Source organism: Sus scrofa, chromosome 7 (assembly GCF_000003025.6).
Source record: "Sus scrofa isolate TJ Tabasco breed Duroc chromosome 7, Sscrofa11.1, whole genome shotgun sequence".
NCBI classification, from domain to species: domain Eukaryota; kingdom Metazoa; phylum Chordata; class Mammalia; order Artiodactyla; family Suidae; genus Sus; species Sus scrofa.
In genome coordinates this window covers 22,006,910-22,029,478 of record NC_010449.5, presented here as the reverse complement: position 1 = coordinate 22,029,478, position 22,569 = coordinate 22,006,910, and the positions used below count along the sequence as shown (strand labels likewise).

Genomic DNA, 22,569 nt, shown 5'->3' with positions numbered 1-22,569 from the left:
CCTTTAAGTATGTAATCTGTAGGCTTTTTTGGATATGTTCTTTATCAAGTTGAGTTAGTTCTTCTCTATCCCTAGTTTACTGAGAGCTTTTATTATGAATGGGTGTCAGATGCTTTTTCTGCATCTATTGATATAATCATATAATTGTTCTTTAGCCTACTGATCGATGGATTACATTAATTTTTGAATGGTGAACCAACCTTGCATACCAGGGATAAATTCCACTTGGTCATGGCATATAATTCTTTTTATACATTGGATTCAATGTACCAATATTCTGTTGCAGATTTTTTCATCTATTCATGAAATATATTGGTGTAGTTTTCCCTTTCATGTAATGCCTTTGTCTAGTTTTGGAACTGGGGCAATTCTGGCTTTATAGAATGAATTAGGAAGTATTCCCTCTAGTACCTGCAAGAAATATTGATATAATTTCTGCTGAAATGTTTGATAGAATTTACCAGTGAACCTACCTGCACCAGTGCTTTTTGGAGGTTATTAATAATTGACTCAATTTCTTTAGTTGGATGATCTTATTAATCTTTGTGGGAGTTTTGGTAAATTATGCCTGTGATACTGTGATTTAAAATAAGGAATACATATTTGGTCTTCCTCCCCATTCCTGGCAGTAGGCTCCTAAAAACCTCAGAATTTCCTCAATGTTGTGAGTGATGAAGGTGTCTTTTATGTTAATGTGGTGACTTTTGGAAAGCACCAAAGAATGGGGGGCTTGGTTGTCAGTGGAGCCAAATACGTTATCAAATTAACTTTGAGTGTTTGTGGTTCGTTTGTTTTCTCTCTCTCTCTCTCTCTGTCTTTTTGCCTTTTCTAGGGCTGCACCTCCGGCATATGGAGGTTCCCAGGCTAGGGGTCTAATCAGAGTTGTAGCCACCAGCCTACGCCAGGGCCACAGCAATGCAGGATCCAAGCTGCGTCCGCAACCTACACCACAGCTACGGCAACACCGGATCCTTAACCCACTGAGTGTGGTAAGGCATTGAACCCACAACCTCATGGTTCCTAGGATTCGTTAACCACTGAGCCATGATGGGAACTCCCTATTATTTCTTTAAATATTGTGTCTGCCTTCATTTTTTTTTTTTTCATTTCTCCTGCAACCCTAATTACAAATATCTTGGATCTGTATTCTCTGTCTCTTCCCTTCTCCTATATAGTCCATCCTTTTTGTCCCTTTGTGCATCATTCTAGATATTTTCTTCTCAACTATGTAGTTCACTAATTTTTTCTTCAGCTATGTTTCATCTGCTGCTGTATGCATCCATGAGTACTTTATTTTGGATCAGAATTTCCATTGGTTATTTTCACTGTTCCTCATGTTTTGGTTAAAATTTCTTAATCTTATCTTTTCATTTTGAATACTGTATGCACTGGTACTTTAAAATCTGTGCCCAGTAACTCGAATTCTGGATTCCCAGTAGATGCTACTCTCAATTGCTTCTGTGGATTTTTCTTTGCATTATCTGATTTATCTTACGTCTATTTTATTTTACTTTTAGGACTTCACCCACAGCATATGGAATTTCCCAGGCTAGGGGTCAAATCAGAGCTGCAGCTGCCAGCCTACACCACTGCCAGAATGCAGCTGCGTCTGCAAACCTACACTGCAGTTCACAGCAACACTGGATCCTTAGCCCACTGAGCAGGGCCAGGGATTGAACTCGCATCCTCCTGGATCCTAGTTGGATTTGTTACTGCTGAGCCACAATGAGAACTCCTCCTGTGGCTAGTTTAAAAAAAAAAAGTTTTTGCAAAATTGTCTGTAAAATAATTTGAAAGCTAAGAGACTATTACGTCCATACAGAGGATTTCCTGGTATCCAAGGGCATTAGCATTATGAAATCATTTAAATCCAATTATAGTAATTGAGAAATTTTAAGCTGCGCTGCAGTCCCCTGGGAGATGTCTATGCGTGGCTTGCCGTTACTTTAGTGTGGTCATTTGGAGTTCCACCCACCACAACACTACCCCCCAACCTTGACAGTCCCCAGAATCCAATCTTGGTGTTTTTTTACTTCGTGAGCCTATCAAAAGTTTGACTCATCCTCTCAGGTGCCCCTTTTGGAATCAGAAGATGCCAGAGAGGAAAATGGCTCCAAAGAAGGGGTTGCCTCCTTCAATCTACACACTCTTAGCCTAGTAATCTTTCACTCTCCAATTAGTACTTCAATGTCTCTTAAGTAAATTTTTTATCTTTTTTTTTTTTTTTTTTTTTTTGCCATTTATTGGGCCGCTCTCACGGCATATGGAGTTCCTAGGCTAGGGGTCGAATTGGAGCTGTAGCCACCGGCCTACGCCAGAGCCACAGCAATGTGGGATCCAAGCTGCGTCTGCGACCTACACCATAGCTCACGGCAACGCCGGATCGTTAACCCACTGAGCAAGGCCAGGGATCGAACCTGCAACCTCATGGTTCCTAGTCGGATTTGTTAACCACTGTGCCACAATGGGAACTCCAAGTAAATTTTTTAAAAAGCATTTTGCCCAGCTTTTCCACTTCTCAGTGGGAGAGTTGATCCATATCACTTTGTCTACCATTTTCAGAAGCAGAATTCTGTGTGCATGTTTTTGCAGGGTATACAATCATTAGAAAAGTCATTGGAGTCATTTTAGATCCAATACCTATTTAATTATTTTATTTTTTGGCTGCAGCATGTAAGAACTTGATGTGAGATTTCAGTTCCCAGACCAAGACTTAAACCTGGGGCCTCAGCAGTTAAAGCACCAAATCCTAACCACTTAGACCATCAGCAAACTCCCTCCAATTCCTATTTTATTTATTTATTTATTTTAGGGCCCCACCTGTGGGATATAGAAGTTCACAGGCTAGGGGTTGAATTGGAGCTCCATCTGTTGGCCTACACCACAGCCACAGCAATGCCAGATTTGAGCCATGTCTGCAACCTACACCACAGCTCACAGCAACACCAGATCCTTAATCCACTGAGCAAGGCAAGGAACTGAACCCACATCCTCATCACCACTAGTTGGGTTCGTTACTGCTGAGCCACGATGGGAACTCCCTCCAATTCCAAAATTCTAATCTAAAAGAACATTTACATATAACCCATTTGATTAAAAGTTCTACAAAAAGAAGACAAGAATATACCATAATATTTCCTGAGAAACCATGAACTTGGAGGTTAGAACTGACCTGCAATAACTTTCTAAGGGAACTGATGTCGTTGACTGCATTTTATAAATTTAGATAAGATAACCTCAGGATGTCCTTTGGTTCTTTGAATCTAACTTCTTTTTAAAATACTGGAGAGAAAATACTGTCTTCTTAAGTCCTTAGCCTTTAGGAGTATCTGAGAGAAGAGAGAGGAGAACCACCCATGATAAAAGACTTTCACCTGGGATTCAGCTAAGTGTGGCTGGAGAACACTCCTGGTCTGAGAAGCACAGGCTGTCTTGACAGTGTTCCTTCTCTTTCCTCAAACAAAAAATTTCTAGGTATTAATAGGTATCTCATGTTAAAAGACCAGCTTCAGGGAGTTCCCATCGTGGCTCAGTGGTTAACAAATCTGACTAGGAATCATGAGGTTGTGGGTTCAATCCCTGGCCTTGCTCTGTGGGTTAATGATCTGGCATTGCCATAAGCTGTGGTGTAGATTATAAACATAGCTTGGATCCTGTGTTGCTGTGGCTCAGCGTAGGCTGGTGACTACAACTCTGATTAGACCCCTAGCCTGGGAAACTCCATATGCCATGGGTGCAACCCTGGAAAAGACAAAAACAAAAAACAAACCAGTTCCAGCTGCATTCTCTTATTGCTGTTAAGGCCACTCCATTCTTCCAGTTACTCAGGGCCAAAACACTTGAGTCATTCCTGCCTCTTTGTCTTGTCTACATCTAATCCACTAGCAAAATCTTCTTGGCACTGTCTTCAATATATAACCAGAATCTGAGCACTTCTCACCACCTCTGCTATCCCTTTGTCCAAGCCACTATCAATTCCTGCTTGGATTTTCAATAGCTCCTAATTCTTCTCTCAGGTCCCACTTTTGCCCTTGTACACTAGAGGAATCCTTTTAAAGTCTAAGACAGCTCATACTACATCTTTGCTCAAAACCCTGCAGTAAGCTTTCCCTTTCACTCAGGGTAGAGCCCAAAGTCCACAAACTGGTCTCCATTTGGTCCATCTCTATATGCCCTCTCCTCTTACTCCTCCGATCTCCTCTTCTGCTACTCTGTCTTAACGACAAAGTGCAATTTCTCCAATGTCAGAACCTTTCTGCTTGCTACACTCCCTTTCTGGGATGTTCCTAGGTAGAATAAAGAAGATTTTATTTACCTTTTATCCACAACCATGGTCTGATACGTAGCATTTAATTACATTGTATTTTAAGTGTAGTAGAGTCAGTTTCCATCACTAGACCCTGAGAAGTCAGGCATTATTCTTCAACTTGAGATTTCTTTATTCCTACTTTGGAGATTCACCTCACCCCAGCCTGCCACCAGATGACAGGGTGCCTTGCTGGTTGGGATATCTGCTGCTCCTAGGAACACATGCAGAAAAGATAACACCATTATCAGGTTAAGATACCAGATAGATCTCAGTTCCCAAGGAACAGGAACCATTACCTGCTAATGAAACTGACATTGTGTATGACCTGTGACCCAGTAATTTCATTTCTGGGTATGTTCCTCAGAAAAACTTCCAAAGGCATTCAAAGACTGATTATAATAAAGATTTGATTAAAAGCCTCAAGGTATAGAACCGAAGTAAGACCACTTACTTACAACAAATGATTATGCTGCACCATGAAATGAGTCTGTAATCAATCCATACTGAGCATTCAAGATCATTCCTTGATCAGGTCTGGAAAGAGGACAGATCCTTATGGCAAACTATCAGAGGTCTCTCTTTAGGCTGAACTGATACCAACCAGTAAAACAGAATCCTTCAAGCAGTCATTCAACAGCATGTGTCATAAGCCTTTTCTGTGTCAGTCACTATTTCATATGTTAGAGACATAAAGACGAACAAGGTAAACACGGTCTGTGTTCAGCATATTGCATTCATATGGCCCACTCACATTTCCCTGTCTTTTTTAAAACAAGGATAGGAAATTCTGTGAAATGATTTACCAAAACACAAATATTATTTGCAGCATTTCCCACATATACCAACATGATAAAAAGTAAAAGGGAGTAAGTCTGGTAGAAGTGTATACCTGTTGGATCTGAGGAATTAATGTCAAAACTGTGGAGTTCCCATTGTGGCTCAGTGGTAATGAACCCGACTAGTATCCATGAGGATGCGGGTTCGATCCCTGGCCTTGCTCAGTGGGTTAAGGATCTGGTGTTACTGTGCCTGTGGTGTAGGCTGGCAGCTGCAGCTCCAATTTGACCCCTAGCCTGTGAACATCCATATGCCACAGGTACAGCCCCCAAAAGCAAGCAAACAAACAAAATCACAACCAACCAACCAAAAAACCACCCAAACCCAAACCCCAAATCCTTCTTAGAAAAAGTATTCATTAATTTGAAACAAAAAACAAATATATTAATATTTAGATTATCCAAGGTTGTGATTACAGACTTCCACCTACTTTCTTTACATTTACTATAAAAATGAAAAGCCAACTGTGCCAAAGACTATTAAATATCCATTGAGATCTGTCACAGGAATTTGTTTTAACTCAACTTTGCTCAAAGTGACCTGACAAAGTCTCTTTCTAACACTTGTCTAATTCCACTAAATAATGCCAGTTAATAGTGATTGTATGCAATAGAGTTTTCTTAGTGATGTTTGATGTTGAAAAAGTTGTCATACCTCTGCCACCACATATTTGACTAGTGAGGTTCATTTTTGTTGCCTATCTTCTGATGTCTGGTAAGAGATGAATTCATGAGAAGATTTTCTCACACCTGTCCTGTTCCACAACTGTCCCACGCCTGTTCATTGGAAAGCAGTCATAAGACTTCTCTCCAGTGTGGACCCTGATGTTTTGCTGCGATCTGAACTTTGACTGAAGGCTTTCCCATGTTATTTATACTTAAAAGAACTTTTTCCCACATGGAATCTTTGCTGTACTTTGAGTTGAGCTAACACTGAAAGTGTTCCCACAGTGGTCACACATACAGGGTTTGGTTCCAGCGTGGATTTTCTGATGTGTATGACTAAGCTTTTAAGTGATAGCCTTTCCACATTTTAATACTTAGGGGTTTTCTGGTAATAAGTGCTGGCTTCCAAATGAAGGCTTGGCTCACTCACTACATTCACAATGGTGCTGTCCATTATGGGTTCTTTGGTGGGTGACTAGATGTGAAACAATGAATCTTGTATTATACTCTTTATTCCCATACTTTTTTTCTTCATTGTAGATTCTCTGACGTGTAACAAGGCTCTGCCACACACAGGACCACAGATACTTAAAGAACGTAAAGGCTTTGCCACACTCATGACACAGATAAGGCTCCTTCCCAAAACGAACTGTCTTATGCTTAATAAGACTTGAGCTCACACGGAAAGCTTCTGACACTGAAGGCATCTCCCAAAGTTCTCTGATGTCTGAAAAGCTCACTCAAATGTCTGAAGGTTTTGCCATTCTTTATTCTCATGAGACTCTTCTCAGAATGGCTTTTCTGTTGTTTAATTAGACTTGGGGTTACAATGAAGGTCTTTCCAGGTTGAGGATACTCATAGGGCTTTTCCTCAAGCCTGGAAATGCTGGGGCCTGGTGAGGGCTGCTGGTGTGCCAAGGTTTCTTTTATTAGGGAGGGATATTTTTGGATCAATGATTTTGACTCACTTTATAATGAGTGGCTGCTTCTTTTATTACAGCTGAAGTTGGGAACTGTGTGCAAGTCAAATGGAGGATTTCCCACACTCAGAGGATTGACAGGACTGAACTTCGGGGCAAACTTTCCCAGGTGTCTGAAGTCTCTTTATTAGAGTAATACTCTCCTTGGCTGGAGAGTAAGTAGTGCTTCCTCAAGGGGCTCTTCCTTATTAACTTGGGTAAATTATTCAGAAGCCCATGAACTTGTCCAGTGTGGAGCCCTTGATGATGTTCCCATTTAGTTTTCTGATCATCTCCCTCTGTGTTACACTTCTTTGGAAAACTCTGCTTTGAAACAAGGCTCCTTGTTTAAGTTCTTCAAAGGAATATTTATAGAGTATTTTTTTTCCAGCTTTGCTTCTTTTATTTTTATGGCCATACCTGCAGCATATGGAAGTTCCCAGGCTAGGGGTTGAAATGAAGCCACAGTTGCAGGCCTACATCACAGCCAGGGGAACACCAGACTCTAGCTGCATCTTCTACCTATGCTGCAGTGTGCCATAAAGCTGGATCCTTAACCCACTTAGTGAGGCCAGGGATCAAACCCGAATCCTCACGGACATTATGTTGGGTTCAGAACCTGCTGAGCCACAACGGGAACTCCATAGCTTTGTTTCTTTTCTAAATATATCATCTATACTTTTAAATGAAATAATTTACCCTAAGGAGCCTGAAAAAGAACAGGTTGAAATAAATGGAAATTACTCATTATTAGTCTCATCAATAATGTAAAACAAATAAAACTGAAAGAAGGGACTGGTGAGAAGACAGTCCTCAGGAGCTCCTATGAACATATCAGTATAGGTAAAAGAGCACATTAAAGAAGAGATTATCGGGTGTTCCCATCATGGTGCAGTGGAAACAAATCCAACTAGGTAGGAACCATGATGTTGCAGGTTCAATCCCTGGCTTTACTCAGCGGGTTAAGGATCTGGCGTTGCCTTGAGCTGGGCATGGCCCTAAAAAGACAAAAAAAAAAAAAAAAAAAAAAAAAAGACAAAAGAAGAGGTCATCATATAACAAAGCATTTTCCTATCTTAGATAAAACCTCAAAGCTGTAAGGATAGCAGAGAAAATCTGGCCTGTATCCCACACTCCCCTTTTTTCCCATGTCTGAGGTATGTGGAAGTTTCCAGGCCAGGGACTGAACCACAGCAGCGATCTGAGCCACTGCAGTGAAAATGCCAGCTCCTTAATCTACTGAGCCACTCGGGAACACTGTCTCCCTTACTTTTTTTGCTTTTAAGGGCGGCACTTGAGGCATATGGAGGTTCCCAGGATAGGAGTTGAATCTGAGCTACAGCTGCTGGTCTATGTCACAGCCACAGCAATGTGGGATCCGAGGCACGTCTGTGACTACACGGCAACACTGGATCCTTAACCCACTGAGTGAGGCCAGGGATCGAACCCACAACCTTATGGTTCCTAGTCGGATTTGTTTCTGCTGCACCACGATGGGAACTCCTGTCTCCCTTACTTTTAAGGATGTAAAACTGAGGCCCAGCTAAGTGGCTGTAGCTTAGAAAATAGGGTTACTTGGAGGTAAAGATAGGTGGAGACCAAGGGCTCTTGAATCTCATGTTTCAAGTTTTTACCATCATAACATACTGGCTTTTTATATTTATTTATTTATATATATTTTTGGTCTTTTTTTTTTTGCTATTTCTTTGGGCCGCTTCTGCGGCATATGGAGGTTCCCAGGCTAGGGGTCCAATCGGAGCTGTAGCCACCAGCCTACGCCAGAGCCACAGCAACGCGGGATCCGAGCCGCGTCTGCAACCTACACCACAGCTCACGGCAACACCGGATCGTTAACCCACTGAGCAAGGGCAGGGACCGAACCCGCAACCTTATGGTTCCTAGTCGGATTCGTTAACCACTGCGCCACAACGGGAACTCCCATATTGGCTTTTAAAGCCCACTGAGGTGTGTAAACAACCTTCAGATTAAAAGTTTCATAATAGAGAACAGTGGTTAGGAGAAAAGTTTGTCATGTTAACCTTCTGGTTTCAATTCCTGCATCTGCCATTTCCTAGCTGCACAACCCCGGCCAAGTTATTTAATGTCTTTGTTCCTCAATTTCTTTAGCTGTAAAATGGAAGCATAGTAGTTTATCTCTCACATCATTATTATTATTTTTTTTTTTTGCCATTTCTTGGGCCACTCCCGTGGCATATTGAGGTTCCCAGGCTAGGGGTCCAATCGGAGCTGTAGCCACTGGCCTACGCCAGAGCCACAGCAACGCGGGATCCGAGCCGAGTCTGTGACCTTACACCACAGCTCACGGCAGCGCTGGATTGTTAACCCACTGAGCAAGGGCAGGGATTGAACCCACAACCTCATGGTTCCTAGTCGGATTCGTTAACCACTGCGCCACGACGGGAACTCCATTATTTTTTTTTTAAACTGAGAAAAATACACATATAAGGCACTCAGAAAAAGTCCCAGCATAGAGAGCATTCCATAAATATTGGCCATTATGGCCAATACACTATCTCAATGGCAGATTATATTACTTTTCTTAGTTATTCATTGCTCTCTCTGTAAGGATTATTTTTTTTCCATCTTATGTATAGTAAACTTGGTCATTTGACCTGCTTTGACTAATGAAACATAAGTAGAAATGACATATGCTTCTCTTCAGCATATGCTTCAGAAACTACCATGTGGTCCTATTACTGTTTTTTTTTTTTTTTTTGCCACAAGAGCAGCATATTCAAGGTAGGAATACTCCTCTAGCTGGATCCTAGAGTAGTGAGAATGTATTGCAAGAGCTGCAACAACTGACCCATAGCTGACATGCAACATAAACAAGAATAAATTTTGTACTGTAAGCCAGAGACTTGGGGGTTGGGAGGAGGTTTTGGTTACATAATAAAAACCTAGTTGATCATAATTCGCCTAAACTGACTTGTACAATCTCACATCATTTCATTTCACCAGGGGCTGAAGAGAATCTATAAGGAGTCATACATAATTTCTGCAATTAAAGAACTCATAAACAGGAGTTCTCCTGTAGCACAGCAGGTTAAGAACCTGGTGTTATCACTGCTGGGGTTTGGGTTGATGCTGTGGGGTGGCTTTGGCACCTGGCCCAGGAACTTCTGTGTGCTGCGGATATGCCAAAACAAAACAGAACAAACCACTCATAATCAAATGAGCAAGATAAGAGAGGTAAACAAATACAAAGCAAAACATAAGTATCCTAAGAAAGAAAAAATGTCCTATGGGAGGTGGAAGAAGGAAAAAACTGAAAGTGGTTAGAGGAACTGAAGCATATCTGTATGTTTATTTAGAAATCAGACACCAGGAATTGCTGCTGTGGTGCAGTAGGTGAAGAATCTGACTGCAGCAGCATAGGTTGCTTCGGAAGTGGTTTGACCCCAGCCCAGTGCAGGGGTTAAAGTATCTGGCAGTTGCTGCAGTTGTGGTGTGGGATGAAGCTGCAGCTTGGATTCAGTCCCTGGCCCAGGAATTTCCATATGCCGAGTGAGTCCATTAAAAAACAGAAAGAAAGAAAAAGAAATCAGACATCAAATAAATTTCAACCTAAATAATAATAAATTTATTATTTTTTAATAAAATGGGCAGTCACCAAATAAGATTTGTTCTAAATATCTTTCAGTCTCTTTCATGCTTTTTGATGAAGAACTTTTAGAATCCCAGCTCAGCACTCAAATTTTGATTTGATCCAAGTGAAGATGATCTAAGGTTTCTTTTCTGAGGATTAAACTGGCTTTACTTATAAATTCCTGTACCATTCTGCCCATGATGAAGTGGGTTGGCCTTATGACTGAGCAGGAATAAAGTTCAGCCATTCCCTAAATTATTACAAAAAGGATCAGAGTGGAGTTCCCGTCGTGGCACAGTGGTTAACGAATCCGACTAGGAACCAAGAGGTTGCAGGGTCCATCCCTAGCCTTGCTCAGTGGATTAAGGATCCAGCATGGCCGTGAGCTGTGGTGTAGGTTGCAGATGCGGCTCGGATCCCACATTGTTGTGGCTCTGGCGTAGGCCAGTGGCTACAGCTCCGACTGGACCCCTAGCTTGGGAACCTCCATATGCCGCAGAAGTGGCCCAAGAAATGGCAAAAAGACAAAAAACAAAACAAAAAAAACATCAGAGGTTTTTATGCAGAATATGTGATCATGGGTGCATGTCAATTCAATCATAACTCTGAATCCAAGACTTACCTAATGCTGGCTTAAGACATCTGAAATTTGAGAAAATCTCTTGATAATCATTTATTTTTTGTACATTTAGATTTTCTCTTTTATAAGCAAGATTATCATATAAAGCAAAATCTTGATTATACTAGCTTAGCCACATGCAGAAATACTTTGCTGAGTTACAATTTCACAGAAGAATGAAATAAAACTACACTCAACAGCAGAGACCAATCTCGCAAATACAATGTTGAGAGAAATAAGCCAGACACCAAAGGGTATATGGTGTATAAAGTTCAAAAACAGAGAAAACTCATCCATGGTGTTTTGAGTCACAATAATGGTTGTCTTTGGCGAAGAACTGGAACTGATCATGGGGTAGGCAAAGAGTTTCCCGAATGCTAGGAAAATTCTGTTTCTTGAGCTGAGCATGAGTTACACAGGTGTGTCCACTTAGTTGAAACTCATAAGACTGCTTTCTTTTGTTAGAAAAGTGGAAAAAAAATATGAAGCAACACGTTTTCCATTTTGTTTTAGTGGCTAGAAAGCTTCCAATCAACTTCCGTGCTCAACTGTATTAATTCATCTCTCTGGAAAAAAAATTTACTGTCTGTAGTAGGTTGAATGGTGACCCCTCAAAAAGCAATGTCTGGAGTTCCCTGGTGGCTCAGTGGATTAAGGATCTGGCATTGTCACAGCTCAGGGTGCGATCCCTGGCCCAGGAACTTCTGCATGCCACTGGCATGGCCAAAAGAAAAAGAAAAAAAGCAATGTTCACATCCTAACTCTGAAAACATGTGCATGTGACCCTGCGTGAGAAAAGTCTTTGCAAATATAATTAAGTTAATGTTCTCAAGATGAAATCATTTTACATTATCTAAGTGGGCCCTAAATCCAATGACAAGTGTCCTTTTAAGAGACAGAAAAGAAGACCAAGAGGGAGGAGGTGAAGGCCCATGTGAAGACAGATTTGTGTGACATGGCTATGAACCAAGGAACTCCTGGAAACTGGGAGAGGCCAAGGAAGGGTTTTGGACTTCTGGCCTCCATAATTTCATGAAAATAAATTTCTGTTGTTTCATGTCAAGCTTGTAGTAAATAAGTTGTTATAGCAGTCCTAGGAAACTAATTTACCATCTGAAAGAAGTATAATCTGGGTCTGTGTTTATCCCAAAGTGTCCCATTTTCATTGCACAAAGTAAAAGTGTTCTCTAAATCCTTTTTGGAATGGATGTAGAATAAATCCTAAATAATTTTTAAAAAGGACTAAATAATTTTTACAAAGGAATACCTAAGATATCATTTAAAATGAACAATACGTTTACAGAATCACATAGTAATTACACATTAACAAAGTACCAAATGAATCCCTGAATTCTCAAAGAGCCTACACTGAATTAAAGCTACATGAAAAAATATCTGATTGCTAGGAAGAATCTAGTATCACAAGCTGAAGGCACAACACAAAGCTGCAATGAGAACTATTATGTACTAGAGGTAACAGGAGCTAAACAGAAGCCCAGAATACTCCATTGGTTAAAATTAGGAGATTCTCATTATTCATAGATTCCACTTAGAAACTCACCTATTTGATAAAATTTATTCACAGATAACCCCCAAATCACTTGTGGCACTTCTACAGTCATTTGTGGGCATGGACAGAGAGGCAAAAACTTGAGCTGCTGACACACGTTTCTAGAGGTCAAATGAGAAGATACTTTATTTTGGCTCAGTTCTCATACTGTAAAAAAGTATTTTGGGGGGGGCCTAGTAAGTGCCATCTTTTCTGCATTTTTTGGTGAGTGATTTTGTTGTTTAAAATGCCCTAAGCAGGAGTTACTGCTGTAATGCAGTGGGTTAATGATCTGGCTTATCTCCGTGGTGGCACTGGTTCAATCCCCAGCCTGGCACAGTGGGTTGGGGGATCTAGGGTTGCTGCAGCTGTAGGTTGCAGCTGTGGCTTGGATTTGATTCCTGGCCTGGGAACTTCCCTATGCTGCTGGTGTGGCCATAAAATTAAAAAAACAAAGAAAAGAATAGGGAGTTCCCATCATGGCTCAGTGGTTAACGAACCTGACTAGTATCCATCAGGACATGGGTTCAATCCCTGGCCTTGCTCAGTGGGTTAAGGATCCAGCATTGCCGTGAGCTGTGGTATAGGTTGCAGACGTGGCTTGAATCCTGCATTGCTGTGGCGTGGCCGGTGGCTACAGCGTCAATTGGACCCCTAGCCTGGGAATCTCCTTGTGCTTTGGGTGTGGCCCTAAAAAGACAAGGAAAAAAAAAAAAAAAGAAAAGAAAGGAAAGGAAAAGAACTGAGCTGGGCTGGAGAGAGTTGAACTGCCAGGTGTTGCATTAATCAGTTAACGTGGGCAAAAATGAAAGTAACAAATAGCCACGCCCAACAAGAAAAAGTACTGGCTCCTGCAGGGTTCTATTCTTATCCAGGAAACAGTGCCAGTCAAGGATCAGGTGAATCCACAGAGGTGTGAGGATCCTCTCACTGCCAAGACAGCCCCAAACAAAAGGCTCCAATCATATTATGAACCCAGAGACCCAGGAAAGAAAGAGGGGAAAAGGTTAGGAGTGGAAAAGTATTGAGGACTGAGTCAGAGAGGAGAAAAGTGTCTTGCCTTGAAGATGGATGGAAGAACCTTAAAGAGTTAGTTGGGCAAGACCCCCAAGAAGTAGGCCCCCAAAAGGAGGTGCGTGGGCTAAGAGTGCAGATACCTAAAAGCATGGCTGGCCAGGTGGTCTGAGTCTTTGACTGCAACTCCCCTCAGAGACTGCAAGCACTGGCTGTGCCTCAACGTCTCTTGTAGGAGGGTAGCTTTTATACCTGTGAGGGGTAAAGCCTTGGTAACTGCCCTTGGTCAGGTCTGAAAAATCATATATAGAAATTTGGAACTGGACTCCTCATGTGGAATGATTTCTACTGAATACCTAAATGTAATATAAAGGTACAATCATTAGGAAACTGTGGTAATGATGGATGGATAGTCAAATAAACCAATGGAAAATAAAAAACCAGAAAAAGACCTATGCATATATGGACAACTAATACATGACAAATTAGCACTGTAGAAGAGTGGGGAAAAGATAGTCTTTCTTATAAGTAATGTAGGAGATAAACTGGATATCCATATGGGAAAAGAATGAAATTTGACTCAACCTCAACTCATGCACCAAACTCTTTTTTTTTTTTTAGGGCCATACCTGTGGCATATGAAGTTCTTGGGCTAGGGGTTGAATCAGAGCTGCTGGCCTACGCCACAGCCACTGTAATGTGGGATCTGAGCCACATCTTTAACCTACACCACAGCTAGTGGCAACAGTGGATCCTTAACTCACTGAGCAAGGCAAGGGATTGAACCCGCATCCTCAGTGATACCAGTCGGGTTCTTAACTCTCTGAGCCACAAGAGAACTCCCACAAAACTCAATTTTAAAGATTATAGAAATAAATGAAAAGCAAAATTATAAAACTTTTCATGATTAAACAGAGATCAAATAGGAACTTTCCATGAAGAAGACCAAACCACCAATAAGTGCATAGTAAGCGAGCCTACTCTTTGTCCAAGAGATGTAACTGCACCTCTCAAGGTTATCAAGGCCATAAACAATGCTAAGAAGTGTGTTGCCTAAGAGTGGCCAGAGCCTTGCATTGCTGGCACACCTAGCAAGACATGTAGGAGTGCAACTGTCCAAGAAGGACTGCCTCTCCCAACAATGGTACACTGAGTTAACAGTGTGAAATAATTTTTTTTGGCTTTTTAGGGCCATATCCGTGGCATATGGAGGTTTCCAGGCTAGGGGTCTAATCAGAGCTACAGCTGCTGGCCTACACACCACAGCAACTCGGGACCCGAGCTGCATCTGCGACCTACACCACAGCTCACAGCAATGCCAGATCCTTAACCCACTGAGCAAGGCCAAGGATCAAATCTGCAACCTCATGGGTCCTAGTCGGATTCGCTTTATGGAGTATTTACATTCAAACCAGGAAGCTTGGACTTTATCATTAAAAAGTTGGGTGCCGGAGTTCCCATCATGGCACAGCAGAAACGAGTCTGACTAGGACCCATGAGGTTTCGGGTTTGATCTGTGGCCTCTCTCAGTGAGTTAAGGATCTGGCATTGCTGTGAGCTGTAGTGTAGGTCACAGAGGTGGCTCAGATCCTATGTTGTTGTGGTTGTGCTGTAGGCTGGCAGCTGCAGCTCCAATTGGATCCCTAGTCTGGGAACTTCCATATGCCGTGGGTGGGGCCCTAAAAAAGAAAAAACAAAACAGACAAATTCCTTTTTACCAGAATGTCTGTTCCTTCAAAGTTTTCAGAATACTCACCACTTACTGCTTAGTGCTGGCCTGGGGTGGGACAGGGCATCATTTCGTGCTGATCCCAGAAGGGTGTTCTCCACCTAGATGACGCCCATCTGCAAACCTTCGTCCTAAAAGCAAACCAAGACAGCTGGCGCCAGAGAGATAAACACCGAAAACACTGGCAATAACAACAAAGACATGGATGACAGGAAGCTCTCTCTAGAGCAAAGAGAAACCATAGTCTCCTTCAACTGCCAAAGGCAGAAAGAAGTAGTGCAAGGGAATTAACATCTTCAACCCGGCACAGCAAAATCACCTTCCTGGTGCTTTGCTGAGGCCCTTCGCTGCTCCTAAGTGTGCACTTTACTTTCTCTAACACGCCTCATTCCTGAGTGAGGTCCTATCTCCTCAATTTGAGCTCCACAACCATGACTTTCTCTGCCTTTAGGCCTAAAGTTACTGTAGTGTGGTAAACACCACCCCAATAACAGGCTTCATGATGTGCTTTTTCTTTTTCCTTTTTTTTTTTTTTTTTTGGTCTTGTCTTTTTACGGCCTCACCCAAGGCATATGGAGGTTCCCAGGATAGGGGTCGAATTGGAGCTGTAGCTGCCGGCCTACACCACAGACACAGCAACAATGCCAGATCTGAGCTACGTCTTCGACCTATACCACAGCTCACGGCAACACCAGATCCTTAACACACTGAGCAAGGCCAGGGATCGAACCCACAACCTCATGGTTCCTAGTCGGATTCGTTTCCACTGTGCCATGACAGGAACTCCCCATGATGTGTGTTTTAACATGCCTCAGTGACCTTGGTGTTCTGAGGACACAAGTCAGCTTAGGGGTTCATGAAATCCATTGTGTCTTAAAACCCACTTGCCTGAACTGCTGATGAGAATTCAGTGAAATTTCGTATCTTTTGCAGCAGACTCCTACTCTGAGAAGAGAACACCATTTCAACTTCCCAGAAACTGTTCCCCTCTACTTGTCCAGTGTGGACCAAAGCCACCAGCAATTTCTATCGATTTGGTATTCATCTTAAACCTTGAATGATTAAGTTTCAGGGATCAAAAGAATTTCAGGCCTGTTACCCAGAAGTAAGAAATCACTATTAATACAGAAAAATAATAACAAAATAATTTTTTAAAATAATGTTTTAAAAAAGCAAAATAATTTTAAAGTCTGGATTTCCTTTGAGTTTCTTATGTGCATAGCACATAGGGTTTGAGTTTTAGGCCTGTGGATAGAGTTAGGAAGTTAGGCTATAGTCTGGGATTTCCACGGACACAGCAAAGACATTTTCTGAACTTAATTCTTTAACTTTTTACCACCTCTCAACTGAGCTCTCGTGGTTGATTACAGGTATCAAGTCTCACAGAGCCACTCAAACAGATCCTTGAAAGTCATCCTAAAACTCGCGTCAACCTCAACTCAACAACAGTCCCTCAAGCTTGTTCCATCCTCATAGCTGAGTCTTTGCATATGCCACATTACACTTTGAGAAATACTAAGTGCAAGAGGGAGAAGCACACGACACTCTTTGGGAGGTTTTTGGTTTGTTTTTGTTTTGGTCCCGTCCTGGGCCAGAGTGAATCCATGCCACAGCATGGACTGATCTGAGCTGCTGCAGTGATAATGCCAGAACCTTAACCTGCTACACCACAAGAGAACCCTTGTTTTTGTTTTGTTTTGGTTTAGAAAGCTCAGTTAAATTCTGCGGTTTACTGGATTAGTAAGCCTAGTAAATCGAAAGGCCTAGGGCTTTAACTAAGCAAAAATAATCCTGAAGAATTACCAATTGGGATTCCTACCTAAAAAGAGAGCTAACCTTCTGCCAAGAGGTCATTAACTCAGACAACCATCTCTGAGAGCATAGCAGTACATCAAAGTCAAAGAATCAAGACCAGTAGGTTAGTATTTCCACATTCAATGAGGATATGTAGTCTATGTACCACCAACCAACATTTCTTCCAACTTCAAAATTTAATGTTTCATCTGTAATATTGGTAGCAACAATAACAACAAAAGGCTTATACACAGAAAAGTAAAAATCATGTTTGAAGTATGAAGTTTCCTCCTTTTGTTTTGGCCAGACCTGAGGCATATGGAAGTTCCTGGGCCAGGGATGAACATGTGCCACAGCAGTGACCCAAGCTGCTCCAGTGACAATGTTGGATCTTTTTTTTTTTTTTTTTTTTTTGCTTTTTAGGGCCCCACTCACGGCATATAGAAGTTCCCAGGCCTACAACACAGCCACAGCAACAGGGGATCTAAGCCACATCTGGGACTTACAGCACAGCTCACGGTAATGCCAGATCCTTAACCCACTAAGTGAGGCCAGGGGTCGAACCCGTGTCCTCATGGATACTAGTTGGGTTTGTTTCCAATGTGCCGCAACAGGAACTCTCACAACACTGGATCTTAAACCAGCTGCGCCAAAAGGGAACTCTCAAGTTTGTTCTTACTAAACGATAACAAACTACATTACGGTATAATTTACCTTATGAGTTGTAAAACTGCATCCTCAGAGGTAGATGTGATTTTAGAGCCTTAGTCAATCATTACGATGATGCAGTCATTTTTTATTGACTTCTCACTTCTTCAATATTCCAAGAAATGAAGTGTCCACTAAAACATTAACTTTTATCATACCCTACATTTTTAGTGACAACTTCTGATTTTAAAAAAGGCCTTTGTAATATCTTCACTGTATAAATCACTGATGACACTTTCCTTTGGCATGTATTTTCTGGTGTTTAGTAAGATTAGAGCTCCCTCGGAATGCTTTCCCACATTCATCACACTCGTATGGTTTCTCTCCAGTATGGATTCTCTGATGATGGATAAGGGTTGAGATCTGGCTGAATGCTTTCCTGCATTCTCCACATTTATAGGGCTTTTCTCCAGAATGAATCCTCTGGTGATTAATAAGGGCTGAGTTCACATAGAAGGCCTTCCCACACTCCTTACACTCATATGGCTTCTCTCCTGTGTGGATTCTCTGATGTTTGATGAGGGCTGAGCTCACACTGAAGGCTTTTCCACACTCATCACACTCATAAGGTTTTTCACCAGAGTGGATCCTCTGATGTTTGATGAGGTCTGAGCTTACACTAAATGCTTTGCCACATTCGTTACATTCATAGGGTTTCTCTCCATTGTGGATTCTCTGATGTATAATCAGGTGCGCCCTCACACTGAATGCTTTCCTACACTCATTACAAGTATAGGGTTTCTCACCGGTGTGGATTCTTTCATGCACAGTGAGGGTTGAGCGCACACTGAAGGCTTTTCCACAGTGATCACACTCGTAGGGTTTCTCTCCAGTGTGGATTCTCCGATGTCGAACAAGGCCCGAGCTCTGTGCAAACTTCTTTCCACATTCAGTGCATTTATACCGTCTTTCTTCTGCAGGCCTGTCCTCATGCCTTTCCAACTGGTCCTCATACTGAGAAGCTTTTTCATACCCAGGAATCTGTAAAGTATTGCCATTATATATGTTGGAGACCTTCTGGCGTGGGTCCATCCTTACAAAAATCTTCCCTTCAGAACTTATGCCTTGTTCATACCTTTGGCCTTGATTCCTGAAACAATAAAGAGACCTTTCAAATGTAATTTATTCCCCGATGCTAAAGCAATATGATGTGACAAAGACTTAATTAGGACTCTCAAACATGTTCTATAAATTCAGGACATACCAATCACATGGCAGAGTAAATGTTTTTATTTAAATTGTACCACCACAGAATTACTGGAATGAACATCTGACTTAAATGACTATTTAAATCTACCTTTTATAAAGATATCTAAAGTACAAAATCCAGGATACAAGTGAGTATAAAAATAATAGTTTCTACTTTAAAAGATTTTTTAACATCATATTTAATTAAATTGGGAAATAAGACAGGAATTGAAGAGATCTGTAGATAGTAGAGCAGATGAAGGAGCATAGGAATAGAGAAGGCAAAAAATCAGAAATTCAACTGATAATGAATCAGTTTGGGAAAATGACAAAAACATCATTGACAGTTGTGTTTTACTATTCACATAGGTCCATCTTATTTGGGTTGGAAGAGACACAGGAATAAAAGCTCTGTCGACTGCTACTGCTACTACTGCTGCAGCTGATGTTGCTGTGACAGATAGCATCTTGGCAACAGGGATGTTTTGTCTTTTCTAGAACTGTAACAGAACAGACCCTTTATCTCTCCAAAGAAGGGTCCATTCCATCTTTATAGTTCAGACCAATGTGTAGATAACTTGTTGGACTGCTCCCACTCTCTTATCCCCTGGGAACAAACCCAATTCCATATCCAAACTTGCTAAAATTTTTGCTTCAAACTCAAATTTTACAAATTATCCCTCTCTGACTTTTTTCCATAAAAACAAGTTGTTTTATGTCTCAACAGTGATAAGTCAAGTTGACAGTGTGAACCCTTGATAAGAATGGTACTTCAACTCTGTGGTCTTCCTCCTCAAAATCTCTAACCTCAGTATAATAATGAGAAAAACTTCAATCAAATTCCAATTGAATGACATTCTACAAAAAGCCTGACAAGTACTCCTCAAAACTGTCAAGATCATCAAAAACAAGGAAAGTCTGAGAAAGTGTCACAGCCAAGAGGAAACATGACAATTAAATGTAATATAATATACTGAATAGGATCTTGGAATAGAAAAAGGACATTAAGTAAAAACTAAGGAAGTGGAAATAAAATCTGGACTTTAATAATATGCAATAGTAATTCAATAGTTGTGACAACTGTACTATAAAATGTAAGATATTAATAACAGGGGAAGCTGGGTGTGGGGTATATGAGACCACTCTGTACTCTTTTCACAATTTTTCTGTAAATCTAAAATGCCCAGAAACTATTCTAAAAATTTTATTTAAGGAGTTCCTGTCGTGGTGCAGTGGTTAACGAATCCGACTAGGAACCATGAGGTTGCCGGTTCGGTCCCTGCCCTTGCTCAGTGGGTTAACGATCCGGCGTTGCGTGAGCTGTGGTGTAGGTTGCAGATGCGGCTCGGATCCCGCGTTGCTGTGGCTCTGGCGTAGGCTGGCAGCTACAGCTCCGATTCAACCCCTAGCCTGGGAACCTCCATATGCCGCGGGAGCGGCCCAAGAAATGGCAAAAGACAAAATAAAAATAAAATAAAAATTTTATTTAAAAATTTGTCTATGTTTTTGAACAGGTAATATACAATTCAAAAGTCAAAATGATCTAAAAAGATACAGAGAGATCTTATTTCCACCCTGATTCCCTCTGAGTTTGCCACCCCCATAGGTAATCGATTTTATTAGTTTCTTACGTCTTTCTAGTATTTTTTCTTTTTTTTAGAGCTGCACCTGCGGCATATGAAAGTTCCCAGGCTAGGGATCAGAAAACTACAAAACGCCAAAGTTTAACACAAGCCTCCTGTAGGAAGGAGGGTCTGTATCCACCAGCCTATGCCACAGCCACAGCCACAGCCACGCTGGATCTGATCTGTGTCTGTGACCTACACACAGCTCACGGCAATGCCTGATCCTTAACAGGCCAGGGATCAAGCCCAGAACCTCATGGTTACTAGCCAGATTCGCTGCTGCTGCGCAACAATGGGAACTCCTTCCAGTACTTCTTTACCCAAACAAGTAGAGCCTCTGATTTTCTTAAATCAGTTTCAAGCCCCACAAATCAAGCACAGGTTTACTGTCATGGACACTACACCCTCCACGGCTTAGGAATTGTACCATTTCTGAGTGATGCTGTTCTATCAGGTTTGAAAAAGGTTCACTCAGGGCGCAGGTCACACGCAAATGAACCCTAGCCTAGAGTCCAGGAACATGGTTACCATGGAAGCAGCTGGTCCTACCCAAACCCCTTCTGTTCTGTAGCTTGCTCACACTTGAATTAGCCTTTCCTGCGGTTAGCTGCCTCAATGCGCCCTCTTTTCCCTAATATACTCCCCTCCCAGCCCCAAACTGCTGATACTAACTTCAGGAAACTACAAAGAAAAATAAATGATTTTTTTCCTGAGTAAAATATCTTAAGGCTACAATTATGTACCAAGTACCTTTCTGAGCTGTTATCAGATACCTTAATATTTTTAATTTCGAAGAAAAGCTATCAACGCGAAAGACATTTGCTCTCATCTTTGAAACTCAAGAAAAAGGATGGGGGGCGAAGCGGAACGGAATATAGATACCAAAAGAAGAGTTTCCATGAACAGAACATTCAGCTAAACTGACTTTCTCTTTGAGGCAAAACGAAAATATTTCAAGAACATCTAAGTAAAGTTGCCAAAGGTCCCTCAGCTACCAAGATTACAACAACACAAAGGAGAGCGAAGGGCCCAGGGACAAGAGAAAAGATCTCCCTCTCCGTCCCTCCCTTTCCCGCGCCGGGAAATCGGGACCCGGCCGGAAAAGCCAAGGGGGTCACTCGCTAGACGGTGAGTCCTCCGAGCCTCTGAGCTGCAGGTGGGGAACTCGGGGGCGCGGGGGGGGGGTGTCTCTGGGGAGGTGGCAATATTAGCACAGCAACGGCCCAGAGGAAGGGACAGAAGAGGGGGGAGGGCGGAGAAAAGGGGAAGAAAAAGGGAGCAAAAGAGAAGGGAGGAGCAGGCGAAGACGGTGGAGGACACGGGTCGGGCGCCGGATCGAGGGGCATGAGGCAAGGAGCCGCAGCGCGCAGTCACCCCCTCTGTGGCTCTTCGCCCCAGCGCTCACTCCAAACCCGAGGGAAAAGACGAGGGAGCACTTACCTGGAAAACTGTGATCTCGTGACCTCACTGTCCGTTTAACGCCTGCACTGGCCTGCAGAGGTCGACTTCCGCGGAACCCCGCCCCCCGGCACCTGGTGGTCGCTCTAGGATCCTGGAGGCTTCCCTCTCGGTGGTTCGGTGGTTCGTGAGCCGACGACCTGAAAGGAGAGAGGAAAGGGTTCTATTTACCCAGAAGGCATTTTAGGTTTTTTACCTCCCTTAATCCTGCAGAGCAGACGTTACAGTCCTCCTCTCATATATAAGAAACCCGAAGAGTTTCCTGGTGGCTCAGCAGGTTAAGGATCCCGAATTGTCGCTGTTGCTCTGGTCAGTGGTCTGGGAACATCCACAACCGTCGGGGAATGCCACCAAACAGATAACTTTTCTGAGCTGGACAACTAATAAAAGAGCAGAGGTGAAATTTGAACCTAGATCTGTAACAGTCCAGTTCCTTCCAGGGGGACCAGCAAATATAGCTCCTGAGGGCTTAAGTCTCAGAAAGTAATCCCCATATTAATTTGTT

The 22,569-nt window shown here is 42.2% G+C and overlaps 1 protein-coding gene across 1 annotated transcript; it reads right to left on the bottom strand.

The window, feature by feature from the left end:
* Window positions 17,481–22,095, bottom strand: ZNF389 (zinc finger protein 389). The gene is given in 2 exon segments (NM_001145130.1): window positions 17,481–18,883; window positions 22,047–22,095. A coding segment is annotated over 1 exon segment (810 nt). The 5' UTR covers window positions 18,826–18,883; window positions 22,047–22,095; the 3' UTR covers window positions 17,481–18,015.